This window comes from Haliaeetus albicilla, chromosome 7 (genome assembly GCF_947461875.1).
Source record: "Haliaeetus albicilla chromosome 7, bHalAlb1.1, whole genome shotgun sequence".
Taxonomy (NCBI): domain Eukaryota; kingdom Metazoa; phylum Chordata; class Aves; order Accipitriformes; family Accipitridae; genus Haliaeetus; species Haliaeetus albicilla.
In genome coordinates, this window is record NC_091489.1 from 16,138,173 (window position 1) to 16,153,759 (window position 15,587).

The window sequence follows — 15,587 nt, forward strand, 5'->3', positions numbered from 1 at the left end:
AGAAGACTTCAAGGGAGACTTTACTGGGGCCTTTCAGTACTTAAAGGGGGCTTATAAGAAAGATGGAGGGAGACTTTTTACCAGGGCATGTAGTGATAGGACAAGGGGTAGTAGTTTTAAATTAAAAGGGAGTGGGTTTAGGTTAGATACAAGGAAGAAATTCTTTACAATGAGGATGGTGAGACACTGGAACAGGTTGCCCAGAGAAGTTGCAGATGCCCCATCCCTCAAAGTGTTCACGGCCAGGTTGGATGGGGCTTTAAGCAATCTGATCTGGTGAAAGATGTCCCTGCCCATGGCAGGGGGGTTGGAACTAGGTGATTTTTAAAGGTCCCTTCTGACTCAAACCATTTTATGATTTAAGTGGAGAGGGATTCCTGGTTGACTATTAATAAACATAATGTATGAATTTGCTGAAGATAGAGCAAAGAACATGTGTGCTGTCAGTAGGTATGTTTGTGCGTGTTAGGGTATCTGTATTCAGAAAAGTGTGTGTAGGGGGATTAGCCCTCTTTCATTTGTATTAAACTGTGCTGGGGATGTCTATGTTTTATGTAGTTAAATTCTGTTTAATGCTAGAAGATTGAGTTAAGAAATTTTAAGAAATGTCACATTTCTTAATTTTGTAAGCAAAACTTAATGTTTTTTTTCAAAAGCAAAAAGCAAGTATTGCATTAAATGTTGCAAAATTGCAAGTAGGTATTTCACACTGGGCCCTCACTTTGTCCCTAGTACAAATGCTGCTGCTTTAGGCTTCTGCCGTGCACTGACAGACCTAAGTCACCAGTTTTCCAAGTGAACGTACTTTTCAAAACAGAATGTATTTATAGGAAATTAAAAGCTTCTGAAAGACAGTTAAGGAAAAATAATTCAGAAGAATGATTTTTTTTCTTGGCTTCTTTCAGGTACTAAATTTGGGATTTGTATTTTCCTTTTATGGCTGTTAAAACCTGGAACAGGTGCATCCATTGTCCAAAAAGGCTATCTCTACAGAAGTATGTTCTTAATTTTGCTGTTTCTTTTAGTTCATTTTTTCTTTTTCTAGCTTGAATTATCTGTCCTTAAACTTAATGCTAAATTTGGCTCTCTGCTGCCTGGAGTAAAGTAATGGGATGCTAGCAACAACCCATATTATCCTGTTGTTTTTTGGCATATTCCAGATGTGTAGTACTAAGATACCTGACTGCACGCAGCTGATGCTTCAGAATCAGTTATGTGCAACTCTTACGTGTTTCACAGTAGCATGGTGTAGCTTTATTGATGCTTTGAACTGCCCTGTCCCCTTTTTTTTTCCTGATCATTTCAAAGCTGATGGATTGGTCAGGTGCGGTCCCAGCCTATCCATGTGAGTCAGCAATTCTGCCTACTTATAGCTGTGTATGTCATAGGTGAAGGAGCTACTGTTCCTATCTCTTCTGGGACTGTTTTCGGATTGGCAAGGTAGCTTCTTGAATCCGATTTCACATTTGCGCACTTATCTGTGAATTGCTTTTACTGGTATTTTGAGCTTTGAGAGTGCTGACCAGGAATACTCAAACTGACTCAGCTAAGGCATTGCCTGAATGTAAGCAAAATGTTACTGGCACTGTAGTGGCCCTAGAAGTAGTTTAGCTGTATTTGCACATCATCCAGCCAAGCCAGTAGCCAGGATGAGTGACCCACAATCTGGTAAATCACCTGTGAGAACTGGAAGTTGAGCACTGAACTATGAGTATAAAACGGAGAAGAAACTGACTGGAGACTCTGGATTTTCTGCCTCTTTTTTTCCTTTCCCCTGTAGTGGTGAAGAGCATTTATGTATTTGAATTCTAGAAATGTATTGCTTTTTCTTGTATAAGAAGCATGTAAGTAATTCAGAATATTTTGCAACAGCAATTAGCATTAACATTAGTGAGAAGTAGTAACAGTTGTTTTAGAAGTGGATGTCTAGCTGTGAACTCATTATAATTTCACTGTTTTAATGGAAATCCTTCCAAGCTTAGAAGACTGATACTTAATGCTTGGACAAACCAATTTTTTTTCAGTTTGTCTTTTGACAGCTGTGCAAAGTTTTAGTTAAAGCTGGTTTTGACAGGAAAGGATAGAAAAAAGCATCTCATGTTTGCAGGCAGAAGAAATCCTTGTCTCTTGGAAACTCAAATACGACTGAAGAATATCTCCATGTTAGCTTCAGAGCGATAAATTATTATAAGCAACTGTCGTGGTTGGAGAGCATGACCTATATTTAAGATTGTCTAATCCTTTCCACTGTGTGATCCGGTTTACTGTTGCATTTTACTTTGTTAAATGTAAACAATTCTGAATTATGTTTTCTGAGCTAGTAGTTTGCTGAAAGTTGAATGAATCTTAGGAAGTTAAAGATACTTTTAATATCTTTATGGATATTAATCTAGTTCAATATATTGCATTGCTCTGGGTGTGTAGGAGGAGAGGAGAGGGCTCTTTTGGCTTTGTTTCTGTTTCAATAACCATTTTATGGAAAAACTCTTGATTCTTCCTGCCTTTAGGAAGGAAATAAAAAAATTGTCTATGGATGGTCATTCCCATTATCAGGGCTCTATTTTTGAGCTGATGTGTTTCTAAACTTTTATGTTGTAAACAAAAATACATATCCTTAAAACTGGTTTGGCATTTTGTATCTGGTCTTTTTATGTGTGAAAGCAGCAAATACTAGACAGTCCTTGTCTGTTAACACCGAGGGTTGAAGCAGAAAAGAGCAGCCTTTTGTTCAAAGCCATATATTGTGAATAATCAGAGGTTTTCACAGCAAGTAAATAGCCTTGGATGATGGTGTCCTGACTCTGTGAAGAAAGGAGTTGTTTCCCATTACTGCTTATCAGTCATAGCTATGAAGTTAGTTAATGTACACTTCTCACTATGTAGCAAACTTCTGATGAATATCTGTCATGCTGGATTGCGCTACTAGGAGATGTACATGCAAGTAAAAAGAATAGAGTTATTACTGCATCCTGGGCGAAAGTTGTTGCAGAACTCTGCTACTTGTGTACTGTGGCTGTTTTGGCAGTTAGATATTAATAAAGTTACAAAGCTGTGTTAAATTTGAGAACCCAGCTGGATTTTTGCTTAAGCATTTGTAATACTTCTGATATATTATTTCTCTGAGTTAATGCAGTGAATGAAGGAAGTCTACATTTTTTCGAAATCTGCTGTTTTAAGTGGCAAAATTGCTGCATGCCCTTTCTCAGTGGGTAGGATTTCTTTGTTTAATGGAAAATAAAAAGATTTGATTCAGCAGGCATATGGTGATGAATATAGTAAGTATTTGGTTAAGCATCTGTTATGCTTCCATAAAGGTAGTCAAGTATATTAAATTTTTTGCCCTGGAAAGAAAAATTTAATGAGAGCTACCGTATTTGTATATCATATGTATTTCCTGTGTAACTTCACCTGCAGGTGTCTGCTGTATTTTGTGCTAGTAAAACTAGGTATATAGTGACCATTGCAAAGAAAAAGCTGTTATCTTTTAAGCATTTTGGATATTACTTTATGTTTTGGGGGGCCTTTTTATTTTTTCTTATATGTGATTGCCTTTTCTGGTGTAATATATACTTAAAATCCGATGAAAATTTAAAGTGGCATTTTCTTATGGAAAAATAATGTATTTTTATATGGCTTAAAACTGCAGAATATATTTCTGATAACTTTTTTTTTTTGGCAGTTGTACTCGCTAAATGATTATAAGCCACCCATTTCTAAAGCTAAAATGACACAGATCACCAAGGCAGCAATCAAGGCTATAAAGGTAAGAGATTGGCTAACTTCTTTTGACTTCTTTTCCATTTCTCATTTGTGTCAAAATAACTGAATAGCTTAAAGAACTTTCTGCAGGACTTTCTACCTCCCTCGTTCTGTGTACAGTTTCCAAGTTATGATCAAATGTGATAGTGATGGGATTATCAGGAGCGCAACAGAAGGTTTAATTTATTGTGTGACTTTCATTACCTGGTTGTCATATGTGAGAGAGAATTATACCAACTTGACTCCTCAATCAGATCTCAAAGACAGGGCTGCTTTTCCCTCAGTTTAAAAAGGAAACACTGACATTGCCTGAGAACAGATGAATAAATATAAAACTACAAGCCGCCCCCTCCCTCCCCCCTGAAAATATAAGATATGTGTGCCTTTGGATCAATACAATTGCTTAAGTTTTATTTTGTTTTTATAAATTCTTAGCATACATCTTCATGGGTGTTGTTCATAGATTCTATTTTTGATGTTGCTTGGATACAAATTGTTCTTAAGTTTTAGCATTAGTACACTAATTAAAGGCTTTTCTTGCCACAAAGTAAAACTAATTGCCAAACAGCAATGGAACAGCAGCAAACAGCACTGAAAAATGATGAAGAAAAGAAGTATGCCATTAGTGTTAAGCATTAAAACAAATGGAAACTGAGTGAAGGCTGGAGAGGTGAAAAGGGGGATAGGATAAAAGTTAAAAAGCCTTGAACTTATGGTCTTCTATCTGCATTCCTCTGCTGAGAATGCAGATACATTTTCAGATAATGAAATCCATATTGGGATTTTGTGTCATTTGGAGAGAGAGCAATTTGACAGAAGAGTGAAATTCACAGGCTTTCTTAAGTATGAGAAGTCTATGTAAATTAGAGTCTATGTTTTGCAGTATAATGAAAATGCTAAAAACTTGTGTTGAACATAAAAAAGTACTAAATGATACTAAATGGTTCTAAAAATTAAACAATTAAATGATACCAAAATGTTTTATCATGTGTTTAACTTGGAAATCCTGCTTCCACTCTTATCATTTCAGTAACAGCATTTAATTGTGTAGAGCAGTTACTGAGATGATTTAGAGCCATTGTGATGATATGTGAGATGTAAAAAAAAGAAAACAGGCCAATTTTAAAGAAAAAGTATTCAGTAGATGTTATAAGGTCTTCCTATACTAATTTTTTTAGGTTATTAAAGTGAACACTTGGAAGATAAATGAAATACAGAGAAGTGCTATGCTTGGTAACATTAGGCTAACATCTTCAGTGATGTACAATGAAATAATGATATGTTTTTGAAGGAACAATTATATTATTCTTTTAGCTCTCACTAAATAAGAACACATTATTTTGAAAAATCCAGTGTAAAAAAACCTTCAGAAGGCAAGAAAAAGTGAGATTAGCTTTTTTATAGGCTGTTAAATGTTCTAAGGAAGACAGCGTACTCAGCTGTAGGTATTGGATTGCTGGTTAATCAACCAAAGTTTCTAATTCTGTTTTTACTATCAATATTGCATGACTTTAACAAGTATATGTGTCTTTGGATTTTTTCCTCCACTGAAATATTATTTTATTTTCCAGTTCTACAAGCACGTTGTGCAGAGTGTTGAGAAATTCATTCAGAAGGTAAGTCAGTCACAGATATTTTGTGTTACCACTGAGAAAAATTTCCTCATTTTGGATTACAGAGTATTGAAGACCATTGGGTCTTAGGTACACATATGAATTAATATTTTTATTGCACATTAGTTTATTTTAGGTTTTTAGTCACATTCAGTTTCTGCTAGTAATCAGTAGCTGGCCATAACCCATGATGCACAAAGACAAATACTCTGTCCCCGTGTTGTAGTTATGATTATACTTTGATCTGAATGACTGTTGATACTGTCTTAGGACTACTCTGTCTGTATTAATTTAATGTTAAAAGAGGCTGTCAGTGTAGCCCATGTCAACAGCTAACAGCAAAAGAATTGACAGTGGTTTGGCAAGTGACAGTTGCTTTTGCTTTTCTGCCAGGTTTTCCCATAGGTTTTAAAGCTGAAGGGAAAGATGACCATTCAGCCTCATCTTTTGTGTAGCATGAGATGTAGCATTTCAGTTGGTGGTTCCTGCTAGTAATTTAAAATAAAAAAAAATTTATATGGCTAGACTGGAATTACTTTGTGGGAAGATGCAGTATTAATTTAAAGATTCTGAATAACAAAGAATTTGACTGCATTTTGTTTTCTTGCAACAATTAATTATTCTTGGGTATAACTGCATTTTATCTCCAGTTGGAAATGCATGGATTCCAATTTGTGAGTCTTTCCTCCTTGTCTGCATCATACTTGACAGATCAGTTGATCATTTTGGTACTGAATTTCTTCTCCTTCTGTAAATAGGAGTAAGTTATGATCAAATTGCATTTGTATTTTGACAAACAAGCCAAAGAAGTTAGCCTGTTAATGTTGCAACTTTGGATGCAATTTGTCTTCTGTTGTCCATTTTCCAAAGCAGTCTAGATTGCTCTGTGTCAGTAAGCCGTCCTCCTCATTACCTTTTAGTCCTTGGTGCCCAGTGTATACTGCAGTGCCTTTTGGCAGTGGTTGGACAGTGTAAATGGTGTTCAGCTTCAGCCTGGTGTGTTAAACTGTCTCAGGACAGTTCATGAATGAATTATTTAGGTACTACAACATCAATCCTATGTGGAAAAGGTATCATATGTATGTTTCATGGCACTAGCAAAGACTAGTAGTATACTTTACTATCACTGCCAGTGTTTTGTCAAGTAGTTGTCTTTCGGGGCATCACCTCTGACTTCTTTCCACTCCTAAGAAAAGGGATTGATATCCTCTGATCCCTGCTTAATACTACAGGTGGACATAGGAGGATGAGAACAGGTGTACATCTTGCCCATCTCTGGTCAGTAGCACGTTGCAGTTTTATGTCCCAAAATCAATCCTGAATTGCCCAAGTTCCAAATACTGCTTTTTAATTGCAGTGGCTGTGATTGGCAATTCTGTATTCAGTGGCATGAGGGAAGATATATCTTCTGAATGAAAGCTGGTAGTTTGTCAGGAATTGGACTGCTTGTTCATGACCCTTCCACAAGCTGCTAAGAATATGGTTTATCTTCACGTATTTGCATTCGGTGTCCAGTACTACTTCATAAGGGAGTTCTGCACTGTTCATTGCTGGCTAGGGAAGGCAGATGTATGTTGTTATTGATAATCTTGTTAACAATCAGTCTGGATTAGATGTTTCACTTTGGTGGGCTTGATGTGGTTTTTTTCAGTATTTCATGAACGATATAGTGAAACATGCAAAGTATTAAGTCAAATAGTAAGTTCTTATTTTAGTAGAATCAGAGCTAAGCAGTTGAAAGCTTTTTTCTAGCCGTTTGAAAATTATGGACTTAAGTTGTATGTTTGGAAGATAGTTGGATTACTTTCCTGGTTGCACTAGTCTGGTGCAATTACTTTGCAATTAAAAGGCAAAAAATTTAGCTTCAATTGTTAAGTAAGTAAAATTACCTAAGTAATTAGTATAGTAGTTAGCAGACATGCTTTATAAATACCATGCTGTTTGTAAATTATGCAAGTTTTCACAATTTTAAAATAAGTATCACTGGTGTATTCTCAACCAAACAGATGTCCACATAAATATGTTCTTGTTCTGGTGGGAGCAGGATATATCACATGCTACTTACAACAATGTAAAATAAAGTAGACAAATGTTAACTTTAATGTTGACTTTGAGCATAAAGAAGGACAAAAATACTTTGAATTATATTTACAGCTAGTCCCAATGTACTATTAAGAATTGGGTCATGCTTTATGCTGTTCTCTTAAAATAGGTGTGTGCATTTAAAAGGATATGTGGTTCATGTGCTAGTTTTTAATAGCTATATTCTAAAAAGTGGTTTTAGTGGTAGTAAATTGATTTTAAACCATTTACATATTTGCAGAATACATATAGATGTGATAATTCGAACATTAGTTAGCTATTTTTGAGAGTTTCATTTTTCAGGACAATTTGTTAAATAGAGAACATTTTGGTAATACTTTGATCAATTTAAAAATTAGAGAGTAATGTTCATGTTTACTCTGCCATTAGTGTTTTTTGATATTTTTCACATATGCACATTTTAAACTATTATTCTTTGTAGTGTAAACCAGAATACAAGGTACCTGGTCTGTATGTCATTGACTCCATTGTGAGACAGTCCCGGCATCAGTTTGGGCAAGAAAAGGATGTGTTTGCTCCAAGATTCAGCAATAACATCATCAGCACTTTCCAGAACTTGTACCGTTGTCCTGGGGATGACAAGGTAAACCAATTAGTATAGGTTTTTTTCTAATTAAAACAATCTTTAATATGTTATCTATAAAGAATAAAGATTTTGATTTCACTTTTTGCTTGCTAGAGTGGATCTAATTATAGACTTACACATTTATGTGTATTTCTTTTAATTTTGCTTGTCTGAGTTTAGGGATAGGGGAAGACACATCCAATTAGATTAATCAGAATTTTGAAAAGGTTTTCATGAAGACTGGGTGGATTTGAGTTAATGTATTTTGATGGGGAAAAAAATTAAGCGGGCATTTGGCAGGACAGGGAGTTGTACTCAGTCTTTTATTGTCTTCTTTTCCTCTTCAGTGAGAAAATGAACAAGCAGGTTTTGTATAGTGTCAAGGAATAAATAATCTTTCTTGGCAGCAGTAACTTCAGTGCAAATTAGTGTGTTTTGGACTGAAGGAGCAATAGAAAAACAGCGAAGTATCTTAAAAGTTATTTTTCCTTTGATACTGAATCAACCAACAGCTGAGTAGGGCCTAACTTGAACAGTTTGACCCAATAGTTCAGCTGTTCCCTTGGACCATAGTAGTCAAGATTGTTACCAAATTATCTTTATAACAGGTTGGCTGGAAATAGCAGAGGGTGCAGACAGTTTAATTTCCTTAATGCTCGTCACTGATCTCATAATCGCTAGGGTTTCTTCTTATTGAATTGAAAAATTACAAAAAGGTGTGAAATTCTAAGGGCTTTATATCCACATAAATTTGTGTAACAGAGTCATTAAGTCAAATAGTAAGTGAGGCAGGACACTGCAGAAAGAGAAAGATTATTCTTTGAATAGTCGCATGCCATCCTACAGCTGTATTTTTCAACCAAAGATCTGAAAACCCAAGGCATCCATGGAAGGTGATTAAAGGCAAGTTCAGCCATTGCATGTCTCCTGTAGTTGTATTAGGATTCCTGCCTTTTCAGAGGAGTTAGGACCTCTGCAGAAGATATGTCAGGATCTGCAAATTTTAAATGATTGGAAAACTCTGCTATGGATGTCTGTCTTCTCTTCTGCAACTGAGTTCTGAGGTGGTATGGAACAGGTTATTTAGGTTAAATGACATTTTTCCAGTCTGGTTTTAGGTTATCTGCATGACAAACTTGTGCTGTTTCACAGTGTTTTACATATATATAGGCATGATAGTTAATTTATATTTTTCTTCATTTAGCTGTATTCCTTAAGCAGTATTGGTTTGTTTGTATAATAATGTAGCTTACTACTCTGGGAAATACTAACATGGAAATAGTCTGACTGTTGAAGAAGAGCTGGCACAAGGACGGGTGCAAGTACTCTGTGTCTGGCTTTAAAAAGATATAGTAAATGTAGGGTAAGAAATAGTGCCACTTATTCTGTGATATTTCAATGCATGACAACTAATGTATCACATTAGAGGTGTTTGATGTGAAGAGGGATAGTAAAACATAGTCTGTTTATGATCTGTAAAGCTCCTTTCAGGTTCATTTCTAGGATATTTTTCACCTCAGTTAGGGAAAATGTATTTTTCAGTCTGAAGTCTTGCTGCTATGTTGCATATGGATTCAGTATTACAGGAAAGTCTTTGTGCTGTGAAAATAGTTACCATATATCTGACTGAGCAAAAAATTGTGCTGTCAAAGATACCAACATTATGTACCTGTTTTCTAGCATTTTGATGTTTAATCTGATTAAAAGGCATAATGGAGAAACACAACAGGTTTTTTGTTTGCTTGCTTGCTTGTTTTTTGAAAAATCAAGCAGAAGTATAGTAGCAGTTAATTTAAAGTAGAACCCCTCCACACACTGATTCCTTCATCTGGCTCAGCCATGGATGATGCAAGGGGGAGATAGATACTGAGAAATAGTTTTGTATTCCAGTTCCGAATAGAAGAGGGAAGTTAGAGCCTCTGATAGACTTGTCGGGGACTGCCTTACAAAACAAACTTTCAAAGAAGGCTCGCATACTGTAATGCTGAATGAAAGCCTTCAGAGATTTCTTTAAAGGAACACTAAATTACATCTTCCATGCAGTGAAAATTCAGCACTTCTGTCTATTAGTATCCTCTTGGAATTCTGGACAAGCAGACATTTTTTTTCTTTGGTTTAAACATGGTGTGGTTAAGTACTTTATGTTCCTGTTTTATAAAATTTAAATAATTCAACCATCTTCATGGCAGAAAGCACAAGATCCTGTGAAGAACTTTTTTGTTCTTTATAATACAACTAACTTTTTTTTTTTTTTTTTTTTTTTTTAAATTAGCAAGGTGTCTTTTTGCACCACATACATTACTATCCAGTTTTTCAGGATCAAGCAAAATCTTGCCTCTGGGTAGAAGTGAAGCATAGAAAAGAAAAGATTTGGGAGCAGATTAAAACATTGGAATAGAAATGTATTTGCAAGCTGAACAATGAGTTACATCTGATGGAATTGTATAAAGTCTTAATTTTTATTTTTTTCCTTCCCTGTGATCCACATTTTTAATATTTCTAATTTCAACAGGCAGGGAATTGTGTTCCAGTTTAAATTCCTCACTTCATCAAGAGAGCTTACAAAATATCAAGCTACTTTCCTAATAAAATATTTAATATTTAGCAGTCTTATTAGTATATGCCCATTTTTCAGTGGACATAAGTAATTTCGGTTCGTAGGTAGATCAGAGTTGCATTCATATATGTTGACTATAAACGTTTAGGAGACTAATAATTCCTTGCTTCAATTATTAGTAATGCTTTAAAATTTTTCTTAAAATAATTTACCTTCCATACTGTCTTCCAAGAGTAAAGGTATAAAAGTGTCAGATACGTTTGTTTTGTTTTGTTTTGTTTTACTATATTTCATTTTCTGTTTTACTATATTTAATTTTTCTGTTGAGAGAAGACTGTCACTGTGCATAGTGTGCCTTTACTGTTGCCTAGGCATCTTACGTAGATCAACCTCAGGTTCATAGGTTAGATATCTTTGGTGTGACCCAGTGTAACTGTTCTTATGGTTCTTACTCTTTGTAGACCTAAAGGTGCTTCGATCTAGACAGATTGACATTGCTTGTTAAGAATCCATAATTGAAAATAACAAGAAAAAGCATGATTCAGGTCTTTTGTTATCCTTTCTTCATTTTAGAGTAAAATTGTTAGAGTGCTAAATTTGTGGCAGAAGAATAATGTGTTCAAGAGTGAAATTATTCAGCCTCTCTTGGATATGGCAGCAGGAATTCCTCCTCCAGTTGTGACCCCTGTCTTGCCCAGCACTACAGCTGCTATGAGCAACAATACACCAGGTAAACAAAAATAGGTTAAAATCATACGTTGAATCAAAACACTTGTGTCAGCTTTGGTATGTTGGCTGTTAATATGCTGAAAAATCTCACTGATTTCCTTTAGACAAATCGACTGAATGCTAGGAAGAAATATATTATAGCCAGTGTCCAGATCAGGGAAGTAGCAAAACCAAGAGGCAGCCTGTTGTGTTTACTTTCCAACTGTATATTATAAATATATTTAGATCGAGTAACAGTGTAATAAGACCTAGTTTTGCACTGGAAAGTCAAAACAGTAGATTGCTGACAGTTAAAAACCCAGTACACCACTTAATAACAATCTTTGTTAATTAGTGGTGCTGCAATTGGGAGAAATGATACATCAGTATTTTTTTGCTATCCATAGGATTGAGGTTGCTGGATCATGTCAGACAGTGGTCCTTCACTTTTGCTGGCTGACAGGCAATGATTTTGAGGGGAAAAAGCCACATTGACAATATAAGCTGCAGCCAGTGACATACTTCCCTCTCCTTCAGATCTGAAGTATGTGGGCCAGAAATGAGGCTGGAGAGTCATGTGGGCAAAAAACGGCTCATGGAGTATGTCCCCAGTTAACAAACACTAATGTTATTATACATGCAGGCTTGATCATTTTGTGCTCTAAAGCATTTTCCTTATTTATGTAGGTAGATGGCAGGGAACTGTCTTTTCAGCTTTTTTTGTGGAGACTTTTTCATTCAAGATTGGGAGGTATGGGAAATTTTATGTGTAGAAATTTTTTTTTTGGCACGTATAGACCTGCTTTTGTCACCCACCTTTTGCTGATCCCATGCTGAAAAGCAGTGAGGGGGACAAATCCACCTTATTTTTCATTGCTGTCTGTAAATATGTGAAAGTTCCAGTGCTTGGATTGGTTTTACTGCATCTTCTAGCTCAATATTTTTTATTTTCATTAATTTGATTATTTTAAATTGTTGAAATCATATCTCTACTCTTAATACTCCTTTGAATTCTGATGCAAATTGTCTTTTAAAACAGTAATCTAGGCATTTACATTTAGTGTTCATCAGCATATCTCTACTTTTGAGCTAAAAGTAGGAGTATTTTCAGGGTTGGAGGATTCTTCTGGATTATGGCAAGAAACTAATTATCAGATTGCTCATTTAGTCTCAGTGTTCCTCTTGGAAAAAAAAAATTACAAAACGGGCAGTCCTCATGAATCCAGCTGTTGAAGGTTGAAATTTTTAGTAGAATTCTTAAGGTTTTTCCTGGGGATAAAGTGCAAGTCCTGTAAGTTCTGGACTAGCAGATGTTTCTGAGTAGATTGCTAACAATTATCATTTGATATATTTTATTTCCTCTGAATGGTTTGGATTACTGTGTGAAACCTATTTATTTTGCATTTGTCAGTGTCTTTATTAGTAAGTAGTTCCTATAGGTCAATAGTGGATAGAGCTGTGAACTACACTTAAACTAAGTAATCCTGCTACTTGAGGAATGTTGATGTGAGTCTGCGTTATTTCTCTGTGCTCTATGTGTGCGTCAGAAAAATAGTTTAAATTGATGTTAATACAGTGCTTTCTCAGTATTTAATAACTGGGTTTGATGTCCTAGGAAGATTATAGTATCTTTATAATTTGATTTCTTGCAATCTAGAAGTCTTTGCTGTAGAAAACAAACTGGAACGTTCATGTCTGGTGTATAATTTCTTTTTACAGCAGGGTTTTGTTTTGTTTTTTTTTTTCTTTCTCTAACACTATTCCTAACTCTGTATGTTAAAATATTTTGGCATACTGGATTTTCTCTTTTTTAGGAACACCTGTGACTCCAGTTACTCCAGCCAATGTGGTACAGAGTTTACCTGATCCTTGGGTATCCCAGATTGCTAATACAGATACCCTTGCTGCTGTTGCGCAGATTTTACAGAGTCCTCAAGGCCAACAGGTAAGTATTTTGTAGAGGGTTACACTGTTTGATACTTTGTGTCTTTGAGGTACCCTTAAGAAATACTGCTTTCATGAGTATCTCTTAGTTTTGTGTCCAGTACCCATGTTAACTATCCCATGAGGTTGTTCATCACAAGTAAGTTCCAGGTAAACTAAAACTTCCTGTTACCTTTTGTAACCAACCCTGCTTGTTCCTTAAGAGCACTGCAAAATGTGACTTCAGATAAGATGGTGTGTAATAGATAGTTTTCTATATAGTATTTCACATGACTAAATCAAGAGCAGCATTAAGATTTCGTGGATATAGGTATAAAATAGAATGCCAGTTTAAGCATATTTCTCTGCTGGATGCCCCAAGAAGCTAAACATTGTACAGAATTGTATAATGGAAAAGTACTCATTCTGGAAGTGCATTGTGTGTTAATTCTTTTCTTTATCTTTTCATCAACTAAATATAGTTTTTATTTTGCAGCATTCAAAAATGAGGTCCTAGAAGTGACTGTGTTCCTCAATTTCTAAATGCTCAACTCCAAAAAAACTGGGTTGATGTGCAGCAAACATTGAACTGCTTGTCCTTTTAACCTGCAACCACATAAGTTGAGCACGCACAGTCAGCTTTCTGTAAAAATGTAGATCATTGTTTTTTCAGTTTATGCTAGAACTCTGGCACCAGCATAACTTTGGCATTATGATTTTTATTTGGACTGAGAAATAGGATGCTTTACCTGCTGGGGTACTAGACAAAAACCCCATGCATATGAATGAGAAACAGTCACCAGTGAGCTGTTACAAAGCACTGATGCTGATAACAACAACAACTTTACTTAGTGAGATTGTTTTACAGTGTTCAACTAAGCAGAGTTGTCTGTAGTTGTTCATAAGTCAAGCGAATGGAGTATTATCATCTGATGACACCAAAAAAATAGTGATGGGAGGAAAGATAGTGTAATAGCTATTAAGGAAGGAAGGTGAAGTGAGAATGGGAAAATATAGAAAGTCAGTAAGGTAATTTTAAAGATTATTACCTAGAGAGTATTCTTTAAAAAAAAAGGGGGGGGGGGGGAGAGGACAAAGCAAAAGAAAAAGATTGTGAAGATGAGAAGGGAATTAGACTAGATCCCAAAGAAATGACATTTGGATATTTAGCTCAAGATGGTAAAATGAGGAAGAGAATGGATTTGGGGAGAGGGAAAAGATGGTCTTAAGCAGAAGTGTGGAGCCAGACTGGGAACGCAATACGTACATGCAGATCTCTAGGATTGGTAGATGAACTTCAACATTTGCTTCCATCCTGTCTATCTCTATTCTTCCTGTTCTCCATGCCCCCCACCCCAAGCACCAAAAGTCCTTGATTTCATATTGTGTTTTATGGGTGAGAATGCATGCAGGTAAATTGAGAGTCTAGACATAGGAGAGGGCAGAGTAAGAAAGGTGTGACCAACAGGAATGTGAAAACAGCTAGAACGGTGACCACCCAGGATTTTCCCACTCTAGGGCTTCCATCTCTGCTTCTTCAGTTTGATTCCTTCCTGCTCTGAGCAACGCACGAGGTAGAGCAGCCATATTTGCTCATCTTTTGTGTATTGGCCAAGAAGGGAGGGGGAGGCTCTTCAGCTTTGCCTGTTGCAGTAATCAGTGAAAGCTCTTGGTGAGGTGGAACAATAACTGAAGCATTTTCAGAGGCTCTGCTGTATAAGGAGTCTGTATAACTGTTTTTAAAGAATAGGAAGAGTTGTTTCACATTATCAGAAGGTAACTGTAAAACAATCTTGAAAAAGAATACATTTTTAATGCATTGTGGAAAAGAAGATCAACCTAATCAGCTTATGTAGGGTTTCTAGTGTGCGCTAGTAAGAAGGAAGTGATTGAACCCTGTAAGAGTTCAGTGGTGAACCCCATGAGGAGGTGGAATATGAATGTAAAGATAATCAGGGACTTAGGTCAGCATAGTTTGGACTACCTTGATTTGCTCAATCTTTTTTCCAGAAATACCCAAAGGTAACGCTCCAGGGGTTTACCTCATGGATGGTCAAAGGACTGCTCTCTCTAATTCCATGGTACTTCAGGAGGGCTTCTTTCCATAGGGATAGTATTTTTTCCTTTTGTGTTAAGGTAAATCTGTACCATTTTATGGGAGCATCTCTATTCAAACAGATGAATAGGTCTGCAAATGAAAAAGCCTTTTATTTCCTCATTGGGACAGCTCCTTTAAAAACATTACATACAAATGGGAAGTTGGAGTAAGGAAAACAAGTTATACCAGGCAATTGGATTGTACACTTGTTCTAAAATAACTCTGGAAGATACTCTATTTTTCTTTATTTTCCTCCTCTAG

At 35.9% G+C, this 15,587-nt stretch overlaps 1 protein-coding gene across 4 annotated transcripts in view; it reads left to right on the forward strand.

Annotated features, from left to right (window-relative positions):
- Positions 1–15,587, forward strand: part of SCAF8 (SR-related CTD associated factor 8) — a 168,050-nt gene that overhangs the window by 20,211 nt on the left and 132,252 nt on the right. For all 4 annotated transcript variants that reach the window (XM_069787061.1, XM_069787063.1, XM_069787060.1 and 1 more), the window contains exons 2-6: positions 3,680–3,763; positions 5,331–5,375; positions 7,897–8,058; positions 11,171–11,327; positions 13,120–13,250. In XM_069787061.1, the coding sequence (XP_069643162.1) occupies positions 3,680–3,763; positions 5,331–5,375; positions 7,897–8,058; positions 11,171–11,327; positions 13,120–13,250 (579 nt within the window). The remainder of the gene's footprint in view (positions 1–3,679; positions 3,764–5,330; positions 5,376–7,896; positions 8,059–11,170; positions 11,328–13,119; positions 13,251–15,587) is intronic.